Source organism: Typopeltis vanoorti, chromosome 20 (genome assembly GCF_054136105.1).
Source record: "Typopeltis vanoorti isolate ZY-2024b chromosome 20, IOZ_Tvanoo_1.0, whole genome shotgun sequence".
In the NCBI taxonomy this organism is placed as follows: domain Eukaryota; kingdom Metazoa; phylum Arthropoda; class Arachnida; order Uropygi; family Thelyphonidae; genus Typopeltis; species Typopeltis vanoorti.
In genome coordinates, this window is record NC_143568.1 from 43,688,935 (window position 1) to 43,716,040 (window position 27,106).

At 35.1% G+C, this 27,106-nt stretch overlaps 1 protein-coding gene across 1 annotated transcript in view; it reads left to right on the plus strand.

Moving 5' to 3' along the window:
- pont (RuvB-like helicase pontin) overlaps positions 1-22,051 on the plus strand; it is a 174,024-nt gene extending 151,973 nt beyond the window's left edge. Inside the window, exons 9-10 of the mRNA XM_090409723.1 lie at positions 3,109-3,200; positions 21,014-22,051. Coding sequence (XP_090265849.1) covers positions 3,109-3,200; positions 21,014-21,173 — 252 coding nt within the window. The 3' untranslated portion in view covers positions 21,174-22,051. The remainder of the gene's footprint in view (positions 1-3,108; positions 3,201-21,013) is intronic.
- Positions 22,052-27,106: the final 5,055 nt, after the last annotated feature.

Genomic DNA, 27,106 nt, shown 5'->3' on the forward strand with positions numbered 1-27,106 from the left:
AAAAAATCATAAGCTATATTAGAGGATAATATCATCAAAGTTAATAAAAATCATTTGCTAAAATTTTTATTTAATGTCTAAACATTTGATTGAACTACTTTTTTTTTTTTTTACTTTTTTTACAAAAAAAATTAAGTAATTAAGTGAACAGTGCTTGAGTTTTTCATCTTGTCATGCAATTTGCGATAGCTGGCGATCGATTTATGAAGATTTTGGTGGACTTCAAACTTCGTTCCATATCAGGATCAGCATCAAACAAAATTTCCTTAGCATGCTCAGTGTGATTGAAAACTAGCTCAAGTTCTTTTGCACTTAGCTTCCTAGTTGTAACATTCTCTTCTTGTTTGCACTTCTTAACTACTACTTCATATGCATTCTGTTCTTATAGTTGAAGGAGTTTAACTGTTCTGAATGGGAATCGAGCAAGTTTCTCACATCTTCATTATCCAGTTCATTAAATCCAAGTTCTTTTTCAGTGCTGATTTCTTAAATAATGTTATCAGCTGGTTATTAAAACCAATGAAATCATTTGCACAGTGAGGTAAGACCTGCCACATGGCTCTCATATTGCTGGCAGTGACTTCTTCCCATGCTAAATGAATATTTTCTACTGCTTGCTTGATATCGTATTTTTTCCAAAACTTGGGTAAAAAAATTGCATCTTTTTCGTAGTTCATGGGACTGGGCAAAGGTTCTATGAGATAGTATGCTTTAAACAGTGATATGACACCTTGTCCATCGGCTGAAGTAAAGGAGTTATATTTTGGAACAGAAAAACAATCTTTGCATTTTCATTATGATTGGCAAGTCCCCTAGGATGACCAGGAGCACATTATCCAGTAACAAAAGAGTTTTAAAGGTAAGATTATTGATGTTTTAAGGATACTTGTGACATAAAGACTGAATAATATAAGCACGCAAACACAAGAAAGATATTTAATTAACCAAATATTTCGGTCTGGAAATAGCAGACCATCTTCAGTGGCACTACAAGAACAGTTTAAAAATATATACAAGGTGGAATACTAACAATAGATCATTTAAAAATAGAACAAGCCGCGTGATGTTATATCACTAAGTATTAAAGGGAATATTTTTAAGCAGAGACATGATTGAAATAAAGATATTAATTAATAATATTAAATAACATAAAATTAATATGAATTAATGAGTTATCCTGATTAGACTTTCCCAGATTTTTGATATAGATATACAGTCATTCCGATTCAGGTTAGGACGATGGAGTAAGGCCTCTACGCTTTCTTTGAATAAACATTCAAATTTATAACGTGATCTATGTAAGAGGCGAGTTTTTGACCAAAGGATGTTGTGGTTAGTTTCAATCCCGTGCTGAGCCAATCCAGATTTTTCAGGTTTGTTGTGATGAATGGAGGATTGATGTTCTTGGATTCTTTTTTCAAGAGAACGTCCAGTGTGTCCAAAATAGGAGAGATCTCAGTTGCAGGGAATTTGATAAACTCCACGAAGAGACATAGTTAAGAGTTTTTAGGAGAAGGAAAATGGGAAGATAATTTGTTAATCCTTTGGTCAAAAACTCACCTCTTACATAGATCCCATTATAAATTTGAACGTTTATGCATAGAAAGTGTAGAGACCTTACTCCATCGTCCTAACCCAAATTGGAATGACTGTATATCTATATCAAAAATCTGGGAAAGTCTAATCAGATAACTCATTAATTCATATTAATTTTATGTTATTTAATATTATTAATTAATATCTTTATTTCAATCATGTCTCTACTTAAAAATATTCCCTTTAATACTTAGTGATATAACATCATGCGGCTTGTTCTATTTTTAAATGATCTATTGTTAGTATTCCACCTTGTATATTTTTTTTTAAAACTGTTCTTGTAGTGCCACTGAAGATGGTCTGCTATTTCCAGACCGAAATATTTGGTTAATTAAATATCTTTCTTGTGTTTACGTGCTTGTATTATTCAGGTAAGATTATTTTTCTTTCAGTAGTCTACAACCATAGGACAAAAATAACAATTGAACCACTCCTCAAAAAGAGTTTTGGTCACCCAAGCCTTCTTATTTGATTTCCAAATTACTGGCAGTTTTTGTTGGTTACATCCTCTTAATGATCTTGGATTTTGCATTAATCGAAATTAATCAAAACACTAAATTATCTCTATATGAGACATCGAACCAATTTTGACTAATGGATTTCAGAGCGGGGTTAGAAATCAAACATTTGATCAAAGACTGGTGATCTCTGATATGAGAGTTCTGAGAAAGATTAGGGGCATGAACAGATGACATCAGTGGCACTATCATATTTAAAATGAGGATATTAGGAAGGAACTCTTCACTGTTAACATTCAGGAATGTGTTAGTAGAGCTAATCTCAGGTGATATGGTCACTTAAACAGAATGGGAGAGGAAAGATTAGCAAAAGAAATGTTCTTTGCCACGTTGGTAGGAAAAATACCAAAAGGAAGAACAAGATGTGAATGGATTGTAACAGAAAAAGTGCCTTAAAAAAGAGAAATATAAGATCTGATGATGCTGGAGTCTTGACAGGTAACCAATTAATTTGGAGGAAAATTATTGATTGGAAAATGGTGTAAATTTTTCATGTAGTGCCATCAAAATTATCCTTTACACCCCTTTAGGGTACTTATCAGGAATTTGATGATGATGCCTTGAAGTTTTGGCCAAGTTGAGCTAACCAATGGCAAAAACTCCTTGCCCTTTGTTTTACTAGGTGATGCCCCATCTGGCTTGAAATTTCATCTTGTTTGATTTTGATATTAAGCCAATACAGATAGAAATATAGTTTGGTCAGCTAAGTCCCAGTCCCAAATTGCCAGTTCATCCTTGGACATTAAGTCAGAAGCCTTTCAGTTCTCCTCATTTCTTAAAAGTTATGTGGGTCTCCTCACTGTTATCTAGCTCTAAAATTAAATAATTTCAGAGCTAGATAACATAATCGAATAATTTTAATAAAAAAATAAGATTACTTTCTAAAATAATTGTTAATTATCAGTTCCTTATCCAGGTCTCTGTAATAATTTTCATAATAGAATATTTCAGAAGTGACACTGCTTTGTAATTTTTCTCTGTTATCATTTTAAAGATTCTTCGAATTCGTTCGCAGACGGAAGGTATTGAAATAGATGATGAATCTTTGCAAACTCTTGGAGATGTTGGAACGTATACTACTCTAAGGTTAGTCCTTATCCCAGTTTCACTTTTGCTAATCTCCACATAATGTTAAAATGATGTGTTTTTTAAAACATGCATTATTATTATTGAAATTCATAAATAGTGGTATACTTCTGTTTGAAGTTTTCATTGTGTGTGTGTGTGTGTGTGTGTGTGTGTGTGTGTGTGTGTGTGTGTGTGTGTGTGTGTGTGTGTGTGTGTGTGTGTTGGTGCAAGTAAGAGTTTAATTAATTTGGAAATGTGTTTTTATCTATTTAGTCATTAAATGAAATTTTATTTACTGCACCACCACATAGGTCAAATCAGTTCCTTATGAATTCTTTATCAATACTTTTTATTATTTTTCATTGATAAATACATCAGGTTTCTGCTTATTATGTAGTTATTCTACTTGGTGTTGAATCCTTAATAGAAGAATCCGTGAATAGAATAACTCTAACAGAGATGTTTTCTGGGGCCTCTTGACTTCAGTGAACTGCTTTATTTTACATTTCCTTGTATACATTACATGTATACAAGACAGTGTTCAAACCAATTTTAACTTATGGATCTGAGAGCTGGGTCAGAAGTAAAACACTTGACCAAAGACTAGAGACTGCAGATATGAGAGTCCTGAGAAAGATTAGAGGTGTGAACAGATGACATCAATAGCAATATCATATTAAAAATGAGGATATTAGGAAAGAACTTGACATTGTCAGTATCCAGGAATGCATTAGCAGAGCTAATCTCAGGTGGTATGGTCACTTAAACAGAATGGTAGAGGAAAGATTAGCAAGACAAGTATTATCTGCCAGGTTGGCAGGAAAAAGAACCAGAGGAAAACCAAGATATCGATGGATTGATATGGTATAAAGTGCCTTAGAAGGTAGAAATATAAGATCTGATAATGTTGGAGTCTTGACAGATAACAGACTGATTTGGAGGAAAATTGTAGATAGGAAGTTAATAATGATATGAATTTTTCATGTAGTACTATCATATCCTGTACACCCCTTGAGGGTACATGACAGGAATTTGATGATGTTAAAAAAAAAAAAAAAAGGTTTCCACTTATCAGAGAGTAGCAGTGTGGAATTGTAGTTAGAGTAGATGATATTTAACTTGAAATGATGAAATCTGGTGTTACAATAGTTGTGGACTTCAGTGGCTAACTTTATCATCCAGAAGAAATTGAATGTGAGAATTAGAAGAATTTCTTTCCTAACTATATTGATGTTTCTTTTATGGACCCACTAGGTATTACTCTGACATCCAATCTAGTGGAATGGGCTTGACTTGGAAGGTTTCAAAGTGTCGATCTTACTTTGACTCTTACTAATTGATGGTTTGTACCACATTCTGCTCCAGGACAATTATGCACGTCAATGATGCATGTCCTTCCACTGTGGGAGTGCGAAAGTGTAATCAGTTTAGTGCCTTGACCTATCAGTGTTAATGTCGAATATGTCTGTCATGGTGTTTTTGAAGCTGGAATTGGTAATAACTAATCTGTTAGCATGGGTAAATTCCAACAGTCTTTTAACCTGGGTATCACATTCACCCAGACTAAATATGCACATGTGAGGTCTAACCGTCATCATCTTCCGTGTGGGGGAGTGGGTAAACTACCACTATTGGCAGAATGAACCTTAAGTCTGATGCAGAGTATCCTATCATTCATAGGATTATAACTAATAAGAGCTCTTGCCTGAACTTTCCTCAGTACCACAACTCCCCCATGATGCTTTGAGTTACCTTTTAAATAAACAACTAGCTTACCATCTTGTCTTTTGAAATGACTTCTCCATTCCATCTGGTCTCTGTAATACCATGATGTCAATTGTATACCTCTCCATCTCCTTACAGACACTATCAAGAGTACCCACTGTAGACTCCGTACATTCCATGTGCCTGTCTATAGTTCACCTCTAAGGTTAATCCCATAACTTCTGTATTCCTCATTTACAGTAACACTGGCTTGTGTTTGAGACTGTAATATACTTCTCAAACAGGACCCTCTGCATGATAGGTATTATAAGACAACCATATTAGGATTTTGAAGTGAAGTCACTGCGAGAAAAAATTAGTATGGTTGCACAGGACCTTTCCACATATATATTGGGGGGGGGATTCATGAGGAAAAAGAAAGTTTAAAATAATAAATGTCTGTGATGTAAATGAACCTTTTTAGAGAGCTAAAACAAGCTTATACTTAAATATCTCCTATAAATTTCTATGAACCATAGTATCCAGTACATACTTTGAGTATACATATAGAAAATTTTAGTGATGGCTCTTCAACAATTATTACTAACTATGCAACATGGTATTAAACCACTGATATTCAAATAAGAGATATTAATGCAGGTGAAATTATTCTCTTAAATAAATTTGCCACAAATTTTCATGAAACTTTAGAGCTACATTAAATAATTGCTGTGATGAATTTGGTATAAAAATTAGCAATAAAAGGACTAATTTTAATAATAGGCAGAAAAACAGTAAAAAAAAATCAGTTGCTCCTCACTAATGAGGAGGCAACCGATTTTTTTTTTTTATTTAAATTCAGTAATGAATTTAATTTATCTTCACTAAAATTCTGCTGTTTAAGCACAAATTTTAGTCAAGATAAATTAAATATGAAAACAGATAATAGAATAATCAGAGTTGAGAGCTAGCTGAGTAAATTTATATAAAATAAGAGAAATTACCCAAAACACTAAACTTAACAGTATTCAAATAGTGTTCAAACCTTTAACACAGTGGTCGCCAAAGTGGTCGATATCGACCCCCAGGGGTCGATATAACGTTAGGGGTCGATAGAAAAAATATAAGACATCATTGTACGGGTAATATTTAATTCGGTTAACTTGAATTATCTCCATCCTGAATGACAACGCAATTAAGAGTGAATTGTGGGAACAGCGACATGAATAGGACCTGTAAGATAGAGCAAGGTCATGAAAATAGTTACGGAGGCCAATCAAGTAGGCTAAAATGACGTATTTACCAACAAGCGTCTTTTTTGCTTATCCTATTATAATTACGTAATAGTAAAATAGAGGGGGTCGAGAAACTCTTGAAGAGGTCGACGGTCAAAGAAGTTTGGCGACCCCTGCTTTAACATATGAATCGAACAGCTGGATTAGAAATAGTGTAATTGATTGGAAACCACAAATTAGAGAATTAAGTTGAAATGTACATCCTTCCTTGGTAAGCAGTCCATGTAGTTCTATGAACAGATAGTATCATTGCCAGAATCATATTAAAAATGAAGATATTTGAAAAGAACTTACATTATATCAAACTCACAAGTACCACTGGAATACTTTATGGTGGATAGTTTGCTATAGCTAATTTCCTTTAGAGTAGTACTTTGCCTATGGGGATGAGGGTGTGACTTTTTACAATTTGTTACAGCAAACAAGTTTGTTATAATGATGTTTGCTATTGTAAGTTGACTGTTTTATTACTATTTAATAACATGTTTGCAGGGCTGATTTCAGCAAAGCACTGTCTGAAAAAATCTGGGTTCAAAACCTTTCTAGAATGTGAAGAAAATTTATCAGGGTTTTTCAACTGAAAATGAGTTAGCCAGTTTCATACCTTTTTTCATCCTGCAACCAGATTAACCACCAATCCTGAAATTATAGTCATCACAAAAGTCAATCAGGGCAGATTGTGGGCCTTAAAGGCCTGTATTTGTATTGTGGATTATTATTATAATCACTTGAACAGAGTGGGAGATGAAAGACGTGCAAACTTGGTTTCTGTAGCAAAAATGCAGAAAAAAGACCATCAGTATCTACATCGAATGATTCTATTAGGATACTTAAGAAGAAGACAGAGGGTAGTTGCCGACCATATGATGGACCTCAGAAATAACAGACCATTTTGAAAGAAAATTGATAGTAAACTTGTAATAATTTTAATTATACTGAACCATAGTATTCAGAACATATTTTCAGTATACATGACAAAACATTATAGTGATGGTGCTTCAACAATTATTATTAACTGTGCAAGTTTGTGTGTGTACATGAGAGAGAGATTGATTCTTCCATTTTAATAAGAATCTCCTTGAATTTTTTTACTCATTCTTTCTCCATTAACCTACTTTTTTTTAAATTAAATCATAATTCAGATTTTTGCCAGTGAATCTTATTATTAGAGTGCATTAATGTAATAGGGCAGGGATCCTCAACCTTTCAGACAGTGCGGACCACATTAAAAATTTCAATGAAGCATGCAGGCCACTAAGCTATACTGCAGTATTTAGAATTGTAAGATGCTTTCCAGATTCACAAGGAACTCTGTGCATTTGATACTTTACATAAAATCCTATAAAAATAAACAAACTCAGCTTTAAGAGCATAGGTAAGAGTTGAGTTCATGATAAGTAAATACAGTCAATACTTGAAAAAATATAATTTCATGAAGAAAACATTCATTTTTTACAATGTCAATGGGAAATTTGGCAATGCTTTTCCTTGACCAGCTTGTCGATGTTGGCATCAATGTTGGAAGTCGCTATGCTATTCTCGAGATGTTGGTCCGTAATCTGAGTTCCAGAATGTAGAACTGCTCACATAAGTATGTGCTTCCTAACAAAGCGCACATCTTCAAAGCATGCTGACAAAGATTAGGAAATGCATCCTCAGAAATGTAGTCTTTGTAAAATATAAGCAAGGACACATTGAATAATTTTCTCTCAAAAAATAGTTGTTTTGGAGTTCAAGCAGCTCCATTTGTACTGCTGAGTGGCATTGAAAATAAATCTAAAAAAGACTGTTGGTTACGAAAATCACTAAATCTCTCTTCAAACTCATTTCGCAACACAGCTAATTTTGTAGTGTATTCATCAAGAGATGAACAGTTGGACTCAGGGAGAAGCTGAAAATGAGTTGTCTTTTTTTGCGAGTTGTGCCTCCCAAAGTTTGAGCTTGGCCACAAAAGCTTTGATGTGATCAAACAGAGTGTGCACCTGTTGATCTTTGGATTGTAGCTGCGTATTTAGGTCATTTATATGCAACAAGATGTCTGTCGTCCACTTAAGATCATTGAATTCCGCAATCGGCTTCCCCTCACATCACTATAATAAACCACATTGCCGTGATCCGCTTTGCACTCTTGGGTGAAAAACCCTTGGAATCGACAATGATTCGATCCCCTTGCGCTAATAATGTTGACAACAGACAACTTGTCACAATAACTTTCATGACATTCTCAAATTCAGTAGTTTTCTTTCACAAATTCTCCTGGTGGATTAAACAGTGGTAATGGACGAAATCTTTTCCTCCTAGTTCCGGTTCTTTCCATAGCAGCGCAGTGCAACAAACCCTTCATTCTTTCAAACAATGGCAGGGACACCATCAGTTAGCATGTGATGGATTGTACTTCCTTGTTTTTGATCCGACATTTTGTTTTAACTCTGTTCTTAAACAAGTAATAAGTTGCTGGTTGATTACTAATTTAAATATAGAGAAATTTATATTTTTAGACTGCACCACTCTATATCTAGATTAGTCTAATGAAATGTAGTGAAACCAAGCATCAACTAATTTTATATCAACATTATTTCTTACGTAGACCGAGTTTATCTCTTATCTTTAAAGCTCCTGCTAGGTCCAATAATTTCATGAATGGTGCAGTAAAAGAGATTCAGGCAAACACAATTTTAAAATCATCAAAACAAAACATTTAATTCAGGGTTATATATTATACATATAAATTCAATTCTGAGAACAAGATAATATAAATGTCTTAGCTTAACTGGTCACAACATCTTACAGATTCAGTCTATGGACATTCTGCTATCAAACTTATAGCTTTCACAATATTAAAATAACTTATAATAGAGTTCAATATCACAAAATCTCTTAGTAACAAATTTTACTATTATCACACAGTCAGTAAAGTCTCAATACATTAATGGTGGCAACAACTGCTTCATGAGTATACACTTTCATACTTCATACTCCGGCTGATTTCAGCAAAAAACGTTATAGTTAATCTGGGGAATAAGAGGAGAAATTATACATATATCTCTGCACTGAAGTAATATAAAATTGGACAGTTCTTACTGGATAAATCCTTTGCTCATGGTATTCACCGAGGCACACTTAAAACTTTAGTTAACTATCACAGTGGTGCTACACATTTCAAAAGTAATCCTCTTTAAAATAACTTAATCATTAATCTCTGCGCATCACAAATGTACACACACTTTCACTAGAAAATTCACTTGTTCCTCATTTACTACTTTGCAATAAAATCAGCTTTTCACTAATTTTCCTTAAAAACTCTAGAATTCGTCATAACTTTAGAATTCCTTATCAATATTCTGAGTTGCCAATTTACATCCCGATCCTTCGTAATCTAATTACAGCACTTAATTCCTATTACTACAGCCTCTTACTTTACTCTGTGCTGCCATGAGTGCTCCCTGCTTCCCGCCTCTCCGCACTGTCGTGAGTGCTTCCCCCCCCCCCCCTCTCTCTCTTCACCGCTCTGTCATGAATGCTTCTGGTCTACTGATCCCCTTTATACTCTCGCTTTTCGCTTATATACCTGCACTTTCTTTCCCACCCAAAATTCTTTCTCAGGCTCTCTTGTGTCAATTCCTTCTCTGCAGTTGAATACCATATGCTAGCTATTTCTAGCCCGTCTCCATAGTAACAAACAAAATAAAATAAAAACAGAAATATTGCATAACATTATACCTTTACATACTGGTATTGAAAATTAATAAAAAAAAAAATTATAGTTACTTAAATTTACCTTCACCTTCATTTACAATAACAAAAAAAAAAAAAAAAAACATATATTACAGTTCACATAAGGCTCATAAAGTTACATACATACAATTTCTTATAATATTATTGAAGAAATAAAGTAATAAAATAAATGGCATTTACTACAGAATCCTTTCATTATTATGACATATCCTAAAATTATATAATTAATTAATAACTATAAAATACAGAGTAATTATATGAGTAATACAGTTTAAGCAAGAGACAAACAATAAACAATATTTACAAGTCTTGCCTATGTTATGGAAGATCATGTTGGATTCTGAAAGAAATACCGATAACTTTAATTTCTCTTCATTCAGAATCCAACACATGCCCTCGAGGTTGGTTAAGCTGAGGTCGAAACGCTGGAGCATTTTCTAGGCGGCTTCAAGAATATCAGTGCCTTTCAGCATTCCCTTCTGTCCCATTGAATTGCTGATCAATGCCACGGACAAAGATAGCCAGTTGTGCTGTATCCTTCACATCTGTGCTCTCATCTAAAGCAAGTGAATATGACTTAAATTTGGACGACCATTTTTTTAAATTTCCTTCAATGTCATTGGCAAGTTCTTTGACACGTTGTGTTACAGTTACCTCAGACAAACTCGGGTTTTTTAAACATTTCCTTATTATTTGGACACAGAATATCCCCAGCAGCGATGACACTTTCACAAACTCATCGTTTAATAAGGCTTTTGATAATAGCCACTAGAGGGCTATATTATTATTATTATTGTTTCAGGCAACTCCAAGGAGTCCACAGACTCATCGAGGGAGGCCCTAACATCATGTCAAGAACAACTACTCGACATTGATACATTATCTATCATACCTTGCCTTGAACTCATTCACAGTCGTAGCACCCACAACAGACTCTGGAAGCTTATTCCACTCATTCACCACTCTCCAAGTAAAAAACCTAGCTCTAACACCCTTGTCAACCACACTCTTGCCCAGCTTCCATGCATGGCCCCTAGTCCTCCCACCACCAGTCATATTTTCAAAAATATCTTCTGGATCAATCTTATAGAAACCCTTCAGTAATTTGAATGTCTCAATCACATCACCCCTCCTTCGCCTATCGTCCAATCTCTGCAACCCACAAATCTTCAGCCTATTCTCATAAGGTTCATTCCACAGACCTGCTATCATCTTGGTCACTCGTCTCTGGATCCTCTCCACTTCCTCCCCATCATGAAGAAACCATGGTGCCCATAACTGGGCACAGTAGTCCAGGTGGGGTCTTATCAAAGCTCGATACAGAGGAACAACAACTTGTTTGTCTCTGCATGTTAAAGTATTTTTCAGAAGCCAAGTGATTTGATGAGCTGATTTAGTCACTTTTGCAATGTGCCCCCTAAACTACAATTCCCTATCCACCAACACTCCCAAATCCCTGGCCTCATCAATCTCCTGGAGTACAGTTCCATCAATGTGATATACTGCTGCTATTCTTTTCACCCCAAAGTGCATAACCTTACACTTTGCCACATTAAATTGACATCCATTTTTCCTAGCCCAGTCCTCCAAACTATCCAAATCATCCTGTAAAATTTTGACATCCTGTGCACTCACAATTGCTCTACCCAACTTTGCATCATCAGCAAACAAGTGAACACTTCCTCTCAAATCCTTTCCTATATCATTGATGAACAAATTGAAAAGCAGTGGTCCAAGAACAGAGCCCTGCAGCACACCACTAGTCACAAGCCATCTTTTAGACTCCATTCCTGAATAAACCACTCTCTGGTATCTGTCCTTCAACCACCCTCCTATCCATCTCACCAACCCTATATCTACCCCCATCTGCTCCAGTTTACTGATTAGGTTTCCATGTGGTATCCTGTCATAGGCCTTGGCAAGGTCCAGTAGAATCACTGTAAACCCATTACTCTTATCCAGTTCAGCCGTCACTGTGTTATAAAACGTGAGCAAGTTACTGAGGCATGATCTACCTTCACAAAACCATGTTGTCCCCCATACAATATCCCATTTTCATCTATCCAATCCTGTATTCTTTTCTTGACTAATTTCTCTAAGACCTTGACAATGATTCCTGGTATGCTAATCGGTCGGTAATTTACAACAGCAGTCTTGGAACCACCTTTATGCAATGGAACTATTTTCCCCTCTTTCCACCCCCTCGGAACTAACCCAGACTCGAGACTCAAATTAAACAAAATGGTCAAGGGTACTGACAATTCTTTAGCTGCTTCTCGTACGACACGAACTGGTATACCATACCATCCCATGGATGTATTGACATTGACATGTAATAGACTACTCACCTCCACTTCATTCACCACAATTCCCGTATAATCTACTGGTTTATTCGTTTCTGCAATGTCACTACCTGGTTGATATATATTTGCAAAGTGCTCACTAAGTAACTCAACTATATCAATTGATTCAGTTACCTCCCTACCATCGGCATTCTTTAAAATCATTCTGCCATGTACATTTTTCCTTTTACTTGCTACATATCTAAAAAACTGTTTAGGATTCTCTCTAGCCTGCATGGCCAATGTTCTTTCGTAATCCTTTTTTGCTTTTCTTACCACGCTCGTTACCCTTCTGGCCTGCACTTTATACTGTTCATGTGCCTGCTGGTCACCTTTCTCCTTAAATTCCCTCCATAGTTGTTTCTTTTTTTGCAGCTCAAGCTTAATGGTGTTATTCATCCATTTAACCCCCACTTGATTTATTATTCGGACTCTAGGTATACAGTCAGCCATTGCTTCATGCAAACACTTCGTAACTGCCTCCCATGCACTATCAACTTCTAGTCCTTGCAGTTGTACATGTCCTGGCACTGAACCAATCAAACTCCTAAGCTTGTCATACTTTCCAGCCCGATAATTCCACATGTACCCTGTCTTAATTGAAAATTCCACACCTTTAGCCACCTCCCAAGTCAAGACCCTATGATCACTCTCACCAATTGGTGGCAATGTGGTCATATTTGTTACAGCCAAATCCTCAGATGTAATTACTAGGTCAAGCACTCTCTGACTTCTAGTATTTTCCATTACATGCTGTCGCAGATAGTTATCCCTTAATAACCGCAAAAAATCCAATTCCTTCCTCCCGTGTGTCCTCTCCTCACTCCAATCAATGCGACCATAGTTGAAATCTCCCATAATAATTACCCTCCTTCCACTCATTTCTTCTATTTGCTTGTGCATGCTGTCACCACCATCTTTTCCATCACCTAGTCTATAGCAGCACCCAATTGTATATTTAGTTCTGCTAGCCACAATCTCACACCAAATGGTCTCAAATGTGCTCTTTTCTCTATCCTGCAATTCAACTTCTATTCTCCTTGACTGTAGCTCATCAGCTATCATCAACAATACTCCTCCCCCATTTTATTCTCCCTGTCATTCCTGAACACACTATATCCATCACATTCAATCCCATTAGCTATATCATCTACAATCAGCCATGATTCACTAATACCAATACCCTATGGTCTGGAAGTGCTAATCATGGCCAAAAACTCTTCCTTCTTGTTCCTGATACTCCTAGCATTAGTGTACATGAATTTAAGACCCCCATTATCGCAAACCGTACCTTGATGCCTTATGTTAACTATCCCACTCTGATTTGTTGTCCTTATTCGCTCGGGCATATTATATTCATTCATACATTCAACTGCCTCCCTAAGGACTGTATATCTACCCCCCCCCCCCCCCCGTTAATAAATCTAGTTTCCTTGAATTTGCATATCCACTACATTCAGCAACACTTTCTCAAGTCTCCTTACACCATAACCATTCAAATGCAAGCCATCCATCTTATATAGATCCTTTCGCCCATCGAACTCACTCCACGCATCCACAAGGATAGCTCCTGGCCAGATAAGTGATATTTTGAGTAAACATTGATGAATTTGCATTGTTTGAATAGTATTGTTTACTTTTAGTATTTTAACATGTCTGGGTGATTTTTGTGTCTTTTTCGAGTATCTTAATAGTAAATTGATAGATATGATTATCTGTGAAATATGAGGAATACAAAGATGGCATCCAGGTCACCATATTTGTGTGAAAATCTTAACTTAAAAGACTTGATTCAGTGTACTGTTTGCTAAATGTATGCATTGTGGAGAGCGGTTTGGGTCTGGTTAAACAATGATAGTGGAGTGAATATGTGCAAAAAGTGTAAAGAATGCGAGGATTTAAAGAGTGTTTCAGGTCGTGTGAGTAATATTGTTGTCGAAAGTGAGAATCTAGATAACAGCGATATTCGAGGTATGAATGATATTTGCGAGGTGGTACCTGATAGCTGTGAGAGTGGCGTTGAAAGAGAGAATGAAGTTATGCATACAGAACGATTGAATGAATCGTCGTGGAATAAAAATGATGATACTGACGCAATGAGTGAATAGCACTATTACGCGGAGCTATACATAGAGTAAATCAGCAGCTGGAGCGTTGGCAAAAATCTTTAACAAGTACCGACTAATAATCGGCAAAAGTATGATAGGAAAAATAAGGGTATGAAAGTGAGTGTAAACAAAATGAAAGAGCGTGTGTTGTATGGGATTCCTTAGTAAGAGATGTATTAGTTGAGAGTTTAACAAAATCGTACCAACCCGGTGCAAACGTAAAGAATGTAAGCGAGTCAATTAGAATGCAAAAACAGCAGGTGAAGGAATTGATAGTGGTAGCGGGTACAAATGATTTGAAAGGAAACAAAAAGACTATGAGTGAGGATGTGAAGGAATTCCTTGAGGTAGCAAAAGAAAAAGGTGAGAGAGTTAGGATGGTGAGTCTATTCCTGCAGTATGACAGTGAAGAGTATGGAAGGAGGGCCATAATTCCCAATGACTTTATGCATGAATTGTGTTTGATGAGTGGTGTGGAATTTGTGGAGCGTGGAATGAGTTCGATGGGCGAAAGGAGTTATGTAAAATGGATGGTTTACATTTGAATGGCTTTGGTCTACGGAGACTTGAAAAGGTGTTGTCGAATGTAGTGGAAGTGAATGTACAGAACCAGTGAAACTAGAGTTATTGGGAGAGGGGGTAGATATGCAGATTTTAGGGAGACAGTTGAGTGTGAATGTGTGTAATATGCCCAAGCGAGTAGGAAAGACCACAAATCAGAATGGGATAGTTAGTATAAGGCATCAAAATCGGGATGGGACAAATCGGCTTCTTCAGTTCATGTATACAAATGCCAGAAGTATTAGGAACACGAGGGAAGAATTTTTGGCCTTGGTTGGCACTTCCAGACCACAGGTTACTGGCATCAGTTAAACATGGCTGACAGAAGATGACACAGCTAGTGGGATTGAATGTGAGGGGTAAGGTGTGTTCAGGAGAGACAGGGAGAATAAAATGGGGGGAGGTGTGCTATTGATGATAGCGGATGAGCTACAGCCAAAATTCAGGCAATGACAATCAAAGAAAAGGAGTAGCAGCCATAGTATTCAACACAAAATGTGAGGCTAATCTTCTTGAATGGCAGACAGTCTCAAGTAGAGTGATGTGGGCAAATATCAGAATGGTGAATTGAACAATGAGACTTATTTGTGCCTATGGTCCCACAGAAGTTTCTACTAAGGTAGAAGTGAAGGAATTTTTTGAGGCTTTAGAGAAATCTACTGACACAATGAAAAAGGAAAAGTTGGTCCTTGTTGGAGATCTAAATAGCAGAGTAGGAAATGATTGTCAGACATACAAAAATATTTTAGGAAAATTTGGAGAAAAGATCAAAGCTAATAATAATGGCAAATACCTGTTGGATTACTGCTCAAGACATGGACTGGTTATTACTAATGTGAACAAATTCAAATGGAGAGAAGAGGCAAGGAATAAGAAAAGTCTCATTGACTATGTTATTGTTGATAGTGATGTTTTCTCCCTGGTACAGGACAACAGAGTGTACAGAGGATTTGAAGTTGGAAGTGATGGGAATATAACAAAGATCTGTATTTAAGTTTTGTCGATATGGAAAAGGCATATGACAAGGTGCCATATGCCATATGGTGTCAATGGGGCATTATATCAAGCAATACTTAGTCTTTATTTGAGTTAAGTCAGCAGTTAGAATTGAAGGAAGTACAGGAAGATGGTTTAATGTTAAATCTGGAGTGAGACAAGGATGTACATTATCCCTTCTGTTATTCATTATCCATATGGATCACATTATGAAGGAAAGTGGTATTAAACATGATATCAGAATTGGAGATGTTAATGTCAGCTCTTTGCTTTATTCAGATGATGTTATACTTCTAAATAAATCTTCTACGAGTTTGCAAGATTCCCTGACTAAACTGAATAACTGTTGTAATAGATATGGTATTAAGGTCAGCAATAAAAGAAAAAGACAATGAAAATAGGTAGAATCGTTTTGAATGGAGAACCTGTGGAACAAGTAAAACATTTCAGCTACTTAGGCACGATTTTTATTGAAGATGGTAAATTAAATAAGGAAATAGACAACAGAATCAACAAAGCTGGTATGGTAGGAAGTCAGTTGAATAAATTCATATAGAATAAGAAAGAAATTAGTCGGAACACTGTATACAAGCAGTGTTCAAACCAGTTTTAACTTATGGTTCTGAGAGCTGGGTCAGAAGTAAAACACTTGACCAAAGACTAGATACTGCAGATATGAGAGTCCTGAGAAAGATTAGAGGTGTGAACAGATGCATCAATGGCAATATCATATTAAAAACGAGGATATTAGGAAAGAACTTGACATTCAGCATCCAGGAATGCGTTAGCAGAGCTAATCTCAGATGGGTATGATCACTTAAACAGAATGGGTGAGGAAAGATTAGCAAAACAAGTGTTCTCTTCCAGGTTGGCAGCAAAATGACCCAGAGGACTATCCAAGATATTGGTGGATTGATACGGTACAAAGTGCCTTAGACGATAGAAATATAAGTTCAGATAATGTTGGAATCTTGACAAGTAACAGACTGATTTGGAGGAAAATTGTAGATAGAAAGTTACTAACGATGTAAATTTTTCATGTAGTACTATCATATCCTGTACACCCCTTGAGGGTACATGTCAGGAATTTGATGATGATATAGGGCGAAGAAAACCACACCTTTGTAGCAATCTGCTTGTTGTCTTGGAGCCTGTGTTGGTTTATTCAGTATGTTATTAATGGTTTTGATGTTGTATTCATGTTTGTTTTTTTTACTTGATAACGAAATAACCCTCTCTTCTATTGTTTTGATGATATCCTCTTTTTGTGTCAAGTAGTGGTGCGAACTGGCATGAAGATACCAACCCTTAAACGTTTTTTTCTGTATACATCAAATATAAGATTATTATGATCAGCCGAGATGAGAACATGAAGGAAATGGATCTTTTTTTCTATTGCTTATATAAATTGGATTTTTTGATTTAAAACCGTTAAAGAAGTCAGCGAAGTTTTAAAGAGATTCTTCTGAGCTTTACCAGAAGAACCACATTGACCTATGAAGAGACCAGGAGTTTATAAAATCTCTTGCAATTGCAGGGTTTGTTACATTGGACAGATGAGATGTTCTGAGACATCTGTCAAAAAGAACACATCAGAAATTTGAAGAAAAATTAGCACATAAATCTAGATTGGCCTTTCATACCACCAATGAAAACCATCAAGCCAATTAAACAATAAATTACACAATAACCACAGCAATTAACTTTAATGAAATGAAAGTACAGATATTTCGTACTGAAAATAACAGTACATCATCAGTGTGTAGAAACAAACAAACAAATCAAAGAAACCAGATACAATGATTGGTTTACCATTTAAAAACTGTTGTCGCATGCTAGTAATTAATATATTAATAAATATTAAAACTATTTTTGATGGTTACATAAAATGAGAATCTTCAAAACTTTTGGGGGAGAGAGACAATCATTCCAATTCAGATTTGGCTGATGTAAAAGGGCTTCACAACTTTCTTTGAAAAGGTGTTCATATTTAAAACTACTACTTTATGGAAGTTTTTTCACTTGGCTATGCTACTAATTATGTGGTGGGTTTTATCCTTTATCCAAGTGTAAGCAAACAAAGTTTGCGCCTGAAATACTTTCAGGACTGGTGCAACTCGTGGTAAAGGTGGTATAAGTTCTCATCACTTGCCTTAGTGTCTTTCATAATGCAAAACACATCTCCTTGCAGACATGTATAATGCTATGCATTAAGAAAAGCGGCCACTACCCAGACTGGTTTCGACCTTTATTGAGGTCTCATCAGTGGGAGCTAGACCCAGAGGTGGTGGTACTAAGCTGGATGTAATGGAGAAATCATATTTAACTATACGAGTTGCCAAAGGGTGTCATACCCTATTATTAAAATTCTCTGAAATGATGGGAACTTTTACCACCTTTACCACGAGTTGTCCCACTCCTGAAAGTATTTCAAGCGCACTTTGTTTGCTTATACTTGGATAAAGGATAAAACCCAATATATAATTAATAGCAGAGCCAAGTGAAAACATTTCCATAAACTTACCTCTAATCCAGAGAATTTTAATAATGGAGTGTGGTGTGACACCCTTTGGCAACTCGTATAGGTAAATATGACTTCTCCATTACTTCCAACTTAGTATCACCACCTCTGGGTCTGACTCCCACTGATGAGACTTCAATAAAGGTTGTTTTCTTACACTTGAATAGAGGATAAAACCCAATATATAATTAGTAGCATAGCCAAGTGAAAAAACTTTCATAAACTTATCTCTAATCCAGAGAATTTTAATAATAGGGTATGACACCCTTTGGCAACTTGTATAGATAAATATGACTTCTCCATTACTTCCAGCTTAGTATCACAACCTCTGGGTCTGGCTCCCACTGATGAAACCTCAATAAAGGTCGAAACCGGTCTGAGTAGTGGCCCCTTCCCTTAATGCATAGCATTATACATATGGCAAGCAGATGTGCTTTTCATTATGGGAGATACTAAGGCAAGTGAAGAGAACTTATACCACCTTTACCATGAGTTGCCCCAGTCCTGAAAGTACTTCAGGTGCAGACTTTGTTTGCTTACACTTGGATAAAGGATAAAACCCAATATAAAACTGCATCTATGGAGAAAACAAGCTTCATCCCACCAGGTACTGTGTTTAGTGTCAATACTATGTTTTGCCAGACCAGACTGTTGAGTTTTCATGTATTCAGTATGATACTTATGTTCATTAATTCTTTTTTCCACAGAATGGCCTGTTTGCTCCAAGTATGTCATATTACATTCACAAGATAACTGGTAAATACTGGATAATGATAGAGGTGACAGTTTGTCTTTTGTTGATGGCAACAGATGAGAAATTCTTCCAATAGATTCAGAGATACCAGAAATGTACCATGTATTCCTGTTTCTTTGATTTGCTTGTTACTACACACTGACGATGCACTGTTGTTTTCAGTACAAAATACCTGTACTTTCATTTCATTAAAGTTAATTGCTGTGGTTATTATATCATTTGTTGTTTGTCATTCCACAGGTACCTTTAAAGATTAGACATCAAGTGATTGGCAAATCATCAAAATACCATGCATAAAATTTTTAATACTTATGTACACAAATTTGAAGAGGCTAATGAGATGATATGATGTCTGACCCAGTGTAATAAAAACCAAGGACTGGTATTAATTGATCTCTGGGCAGCATACATAAGAGATCTCCATGTGGATGAATTAGGCCATGAGACAGAATATGTTATATATCCTGTAACAATGACCCAAGCTTATGATTTCTCATTCCTGCATCTATCTTCTGTCACTTGTTCAGTGAATTACAAAAATGGCAGGTTCTTATTTAATAAAGGATATATATAATTCTTAAGTACAATATTTTTATACAAAACTAGTAATTGATTTATCGAATTATTATTATTATTACTACTTGACACCTCCAGGGAGTCTAAAGACTCATCGAGGGGGGCATCTACTCTACAACTCTCTCCACAAACCACAACTACAGCAATGCCATCTACCGCCCACCACTATTACTACTAGTGCTTTCACAGACAATCGCAAACATCCAAGCCCATGGTGGGATTCAAACCCGCAGCCTTTTGGCTGGAGAGCTGATACGCTAACCACTCAGTCAACCAGGCTGAATTATCTTACTTTTTATGTATTTTTTTTCCGGTATTAATTTCATAATCTTTTTTATAATTGTAGACTACACATTTGGTTTATTAATAAAGATTTCAGGTAAGTGACATGAAGATAATGTATCTTTTGGAAATTTAAACATTAATTCTGGATTTTTCATTTTTTTAATTTTATACTGTTCTTGTTCTTTTCATTATTTCTCATTAATGTGTGCATTTGTACTTTTTTTTGTGTTATGTGTACTTTATGTATGGTTCCTGCCAGTCCTTTGTGTTCTGTCATCAGTGTACAATTTCCCATAGTTTCCTTTGTTCTGTTTCTCATGATTTCTATTGTTTTATTTCTCACAATTTCTGTTGTTTCATGAGAAGGGAGTGTTGGGGGTTTCGTATCATTACCCTAAATTCACTATAACAAACTAAGTCTCTGGTCTCCAGAATTCTGCTATGGCTCAATTGTAAAGGCAGAGACAGTTGACAAATGATTTGAAGACTATGGAATGTTAGCTGCAAGGTTTAGTGAATAGAAAATACAGAGGTGATGTGATCGTGACATTTAAGTTGTTGAGAGGTATTTTCTGAATGGAGATTTGAGAGATTTTTTCAAATTATAGAATAAGGGGAAGGGAAAAGGAGTAGAGGCCATTTAAAAATATGAATAAAAGAGCAAAGTATTTTTTATTTAGAAAATGGTGCATGAATGGAATTCATTGCCTGAATGTGTTTTGAATGCTAAGAATATGAGTGGATTTAAGATTTAGTATGATAGAGAAGTTGCAGGTTCCATGATGATTCCTTAGATTCAATGGAGGTTCATTATACAACCTGTTTTATAATAAAAATTTTATAACATATTTACAGGTTATTAAAATTATATTTTGAAATTACAACGATTTCTTATTAAAAATTCTTTATAATGTTAAAAAATTGTATTCAGCTTTTTTTCCCTTCCATTTTTAGATATGCTGTGCAACTTCTCAGTCCCTCAAATCTATTAGCAAGAGTTAATGGACGTACAGTAATTAAAAAGGAGGATATTAAAGAAATAAGTGAACTTTTTCATGATGCCAAATCATCTGCTAAACTGGTAGCAGAACAATGTGATAAATTTATGAAGTAATTTTTTTTTTTTTTTTTTTTTTTTATGTTTCGTTAAAGTTTAAAATAATAAATGTACCCATTGAAGGAAATTTTCAAAATGCATAGCTGTACTTCTCACAAAAATATTGCTAAGTAAACCTTTTGATTTAGCTGCTTGTCGTAATTGATATCTAAATTATGTTGATGCTAATGATACAAATATACTGAAGCCCATCCTCATAAAATATTGTACATATTTTGTCCTGATTAGTAATATTCATTAGTAATACTTATATTAATTATATTTCATAATTTAAAATTTTCTTTAGTTGCATTAGAAGTGAGGAGTGTAAGTAGTATGAATGAAAAGATATGACAGCTAGTGTAGTGATAAGTGGCCTCCCTTGATAAATCTCTGACTCATTGGAGGTAATGATAATAATTACTGCTTATTTATTTCAAAGATTTTCCTTAACATGTTCAATATTATGTATTGAAAAATCATTTTTAGTTTGTCTTAAAATAAAGTTTAGATAATAAAATTAGTTTAATAGAAACCTTTTGTTTTGGTTTTTGTTACAATAATTGAATTTCAATCACTAGTGAATTATGATGTGCAAATTACCAATGTGTTATTCATGTGGAAATTCTTTGAAAAAAAATGAAGTATTAAGTTTACAATTTGATTGAGAACTGCAGAATAGATTTCTTTGATATCTGTTTATCTGCCCATGAGGTGAGATATATTAATGCTCTGTGTAAAAAAAATTTTTATTGTGAAGAATTAAATGTAATGCCTCTTACCATATTGGTTCTAAAATATACAGTCTAGGTGATCTCCCTTTTACTTCATTTAGCCCTCCAATCAATAGGTTAATAAGAATTAATATTTGTTAAATAAATGGAGTATGTATTTCATATTGAGTTTGATCAGGAAATATTGTTGATCAGAAAACAGAAATACTATTTTTTTAAAGAAAAACACTTATGCCACAGTAAAAATGAATGTTTAGTAAACATAAATATTTTGTTTCAGATATTATAAAACATTGTGTGTTACAATGGAATCCTAAACATTCCTTAATGTAGCTTGGAAAAACATTTGAGGATAACAATTTTCCAAAATTTTGGATTTTCTGCAGTGCTTGAAATACTTTTAATGAACTTCCCATTTGACCAAAAGAAGACGAGTTTCAAGAACATAGTCAACACCAGATAGTAGCAGTGGTGATGGTTTATATTTTGAAGGTGATGATGAATTGGAATTTCCTAAAAAAAAAAAATTTGTCACGTGTTCTAATTGACCATGGAATCCAGTGGGATGATACCAAAATTTGTATGTCTACTTTTAAATGTGACAGTATTTGTCTTCCAAAAGTTTGGAAAATTGCTATCCTCATTAAATTAAGTATTTTATTATTATTTATATAGATATACATATATCAATAATTTTATCCTCGGTACTACATGCTTAACGAGATTCTATTATAATGTGCACATCTTGCTATTCTCTTATGATATTCAGATTTCTGTTATTGCTTTTTCAGCTCACACTATACAAATATGGTGTTGTACGATACATAAAGTGAAATATTTGCAATTAATATATATTAAACACAAATATTTGTCTGTCAAAGCCACATTATGGTTTAAAGACTGAATATTCTCTATATGGTTGACACGTCCAAAAGTCTATTTTCTCCCACTGCATGTTCCCCCTCCCCCCTTCTCTTTTCCCTTCATCTTTGAAATAATACAATGAAATTTGAGAGTTAACTTAAAACTTATAGTGTGACTGTAATTAAATAAATTAGATATTATTTAATAAGCCTTCAAAAAATCATATAACGGAAAGAAAAAAATTTTCATCTACTTCGAAATTCATGGGATTAGTACTAAAATTAGATGTGTCATCACCTTCAGATATCCAAACCTGTTCTTTCTGCTTCTCATTGAACTTCAAATTCTACCACGACAATTGCAGCCCATTTTTTAACTACCTAAATTACAACTTGTATGCTTCCTTCCACCACAAGGGGGGGGTACTTGTACCTTTGTGTGATCTGACATTCCTTGCCAAAGGACGCCTAATTTAGAATCTCCTTTTTCACCTTCTTTGGCTTAAGATTTCATTGTCATATTTTCTATTATTCATCTGCTCTATTTTAACATTCTGCTAATTCTGAAAATCAATTTGGCCTCTTTGCTTCATATTCTTGGTGCTCAATTTCATTGGGTCCAAATTCCCAAACAGTGAAGTTCATTTTACTTGGTAATTTTAAAGTTCACAACTCTAATTGGCTTCCTTTTTCCATTTCAATGACTAAGCTGGAAGAAATTTTTGCTGCAAGCAGTGACCAAAAACAGATCATTCATACCAGAATTCCTGATAGTCCTCTTCACTTAGCCAACACTCTGGATCTCTTTTTAACTAGCCCTCCTTCCAGGTACACTGTGTAGGTGACTGTTCCTCTTGTATAAGATCGTGATCTGAATTTCCAAGTTTCATCTCTAGTGGAATGGCCTTCCCTCAGTCATTCATCACCTTGTATACTTTGACACAGCAATGCCTTGTCAGAGGACTGTGCAACGTACTTCTCCTTTGCATGGTCACATTACTGTTCTGATTTTTCAGAATCAGATACTTCTTGTGGTCTTGTTGCAGACATAATCCAAATTGGAATGAAGGCTTTCATTTCTCACTCTGTTTGCAATTCCCATCCTATACTTAAGCCATGGTTTTTCCAAGATATGTGTGCCATTTCAGTCTGAGAAAAGAAAACAACCTGTTATAAGTAGCTTGAGATAAAATTATCAACTTCATTCTCAGCCTACATGATTGCCCACAACACTTGTAAAACTGTCATTAAAAGGACCAAGTCTGACTTTCATAGGGTTAAATGTAGAAAACTTGTATGTACCAATGGCAGTCATGGCTTTTGGTCCCTCACCAAGTTGCAACTTTAATCCATCTGTGCTTCTTCCTCTTTCTCGCCCTAATAGTAGCATTGTATCATCCATCTCCTCTATAGATGACCAAGACAAATCATCTCCTTTTTTGCCTACTAGAATATTGCATTACATGCTTTCTGTGGCTTTTCTCCAGATAGACATCAGAAGAATCTTGAAAAACTTGGATACCAAAAAGGTAGTTCTAATAGACTCATGCCTGTTATGCTCCTGAACTAACACTTGTTCTTTATCATCTATACATTAATTATACTCAGCTGGCATCAATCCTACAGCATGGGAAAAAAGTCCATATTACAGACAGTTCCTACTACCTAAAAAAGGTGATAAATAAGTTAAGGGGATAATAAATTCCTCATTATTATTATTATTTTATTTTTATTTTTTTTATTTAATTTAATTTTTTTTTTTTTTTTTTTGTGATAAATGTCAACCATCAAGCTATTGCTCTCACTTCAGTTTTGTCCAAAGTAATGGAGAAGGTTATGAATTGTCAACTTCAACACTAAGATAACTGTCAGCTAATTAGTGACCACTGGTATGGATGGATTTTGCCTGTCTAGATCTACATGATACCTCCTTACCTACTTCATCCATCTCTGGATGTGTGCCATAGAAAGGTTTGGAGAAACTTGTGCTGTTGCACTTGGCATTTCCAAGGCATTGATAGGGTCTGGTATCAAGGACTTTTCAACAAACTACCATCATATGTGCTTTGTAAGAAGAAGAAATACAAAATTTAGAACTACACACAATCCCCAACTTACGTAAATTTGGACTTATTCAAATTATTATCTTAAAAGAGCTATGAAAAAAATTAGTTCTAAAAATTTTACTTGTTATACATATGTTACTTGCATGCACAGCCATGTGGATGACCACATATATATGGTGCATATGCATGCTTTCCTTACTGTTGAATGTGACTGTGTGTATTTGTCCTTTAATTTTTAGTGTGTGTGTTTCCTAGGGGTAGGGTACAGTACTGTCATGAGTGGAAAACAGAAACAGAAATTGAAAAAGTGAACTCATACATAAATACACCAGAATTGATATAGATATGAAAATTATAAAGATAAAATAATTATCTCGTACTTATCTGATAATTATCATTTAAAAAATTCTCTCTCAGATACATAATGTGTCCTGTTGCATAGAAGTTCTCAAAGTTTATTTTCGTGTTGCAGGAAGTGTTAAAAATGTCTTTGCCATAAATTCCCCTTTTTGCTATGTGTGTACTCAACATGCTTGAAAAGGTGGTGTTTCTGTAACGTAAAGATTCTGTAATGTACTGCTTTTCATGATGAAAATTTCTGGATTATGCCAGTAAAGACATTTTCAAAATCAGTATGAAGGTGGATAAAGCAATTAGGGGATGTGTCTTAATGCCGCATGGTCTTAAAATTTCAAAGAGAAATAGATGATGCTTTTAGCTGGTTACAGAATAACCTTAAAATACTTTAATGCATCTATTGTAAACATGTAAGCAATAGGGTATTAGCGAGTTGGGGGGGGGGGGGGGGGAGCAGGAGTTAAATCCATCATCATCATCAAATTCCTGCCATATACCCTCAAGGGATGTACAGGATATGATAGTACTATATTAAAAAAATTACATCATTACTAACTTCCTATCTACAATTTTCCTCCAAATCAGTCTGTTACTTGTCAAGACTCCAACATTATCAGATCTTATTTCTATCGTCTAAGGCACTTTGTACCGTATCAATCCACCTATATCTTGGTCTTCCTCTGAGTCGTTTTGCTGCCAACCTGGCAGAGAACACTTGTTTTGCTAATCTTTCCTCGCCCATTCTAAGTGACCATACCACCTGAGATTAGCTCTGCTAACGCATTCCTGGATGTTGACAATGTCAAGTTCTTTCCTAATATCTTCATTTTTAATATGATATTGCCATTGATGCCATCTGTTCATGCATATAATCTTTCTCAGGACTCTCATATCTGCAGTCTCTAGTCTTTGGTCAAGTGTTTTACTTCTGACCCAGCTCTCAGATCCGTAAGTTAAAACTGGTTTGAACACTGTCTTGTATACAGCTAATTTAGTGTTCCGACTAATTTCTCTCTTATTCCATATGAATTTATTCAATTGACTTCCACCATACCAGCTTTGCTGATTCTGTTGTCTATTTCTATATTTAATTTACCATCTTCAGTAAACATTGTCCCTAAGTAGCTGAAATGTTTTACTTGTTCCACAGGTTCTCTATTCACAACACAGTTGACATTTTTCAATGATTCTTCCTATTTTCATTGTCTTTGTCTTTTTATTGCCAACCTTCATACCGTATCTATTACAACAGCTATTCAATTTAGTCAGAGAATCTTGCAGACTTGTAGCAGATTTATTTAGAAGTATAACATCATCCGCATAAAGCAAAGAGCTGACATTAACATCTCCAATTTTGATATCATGTTTAATACCACTTTCCTTCATAATGTGATCCATATAGATAATGAGTAACAGAGGGGATAATGTACATCCTTGTCTCACACCAGATTTAACATTAAACCATCATCCTGTACTTCCTTCAATTTTAACTGCTGAATTACAACTCAAATAAAGACTAAGTATTGCTTGATATAATGCCCCGTTGACACCATATAACTGTAGCGTATTGAATAGCTTCTCTCTTGGCACCTTGTCATATGCCTTTTCCAAATCAACAAAACTTAAATACAGATCTCTGTTATGTTCCCATGCTTTCTCGACTATTTGTCGTAAAGTGAAGATCTGATCCTGACAACCTCTATTTGGCCTAAATCCAGCTTGTTCTTGACCAAGCTTTTCTTCCACAATTCTTCTCAACAGTTTCTCAAGTATACTTGCATAGATTTTGCCAGGAACGCTCAGTAGGGAAATACCTCTGTAATTCTCACATTCAGCTTTATTTCCCTTTTTATATATGGGTACCATGAGAGCTCTACTCCAATCATCGGGAATTCGTCCCTCTGTCCAGCCTTTCTGAACTATGCAGTGTA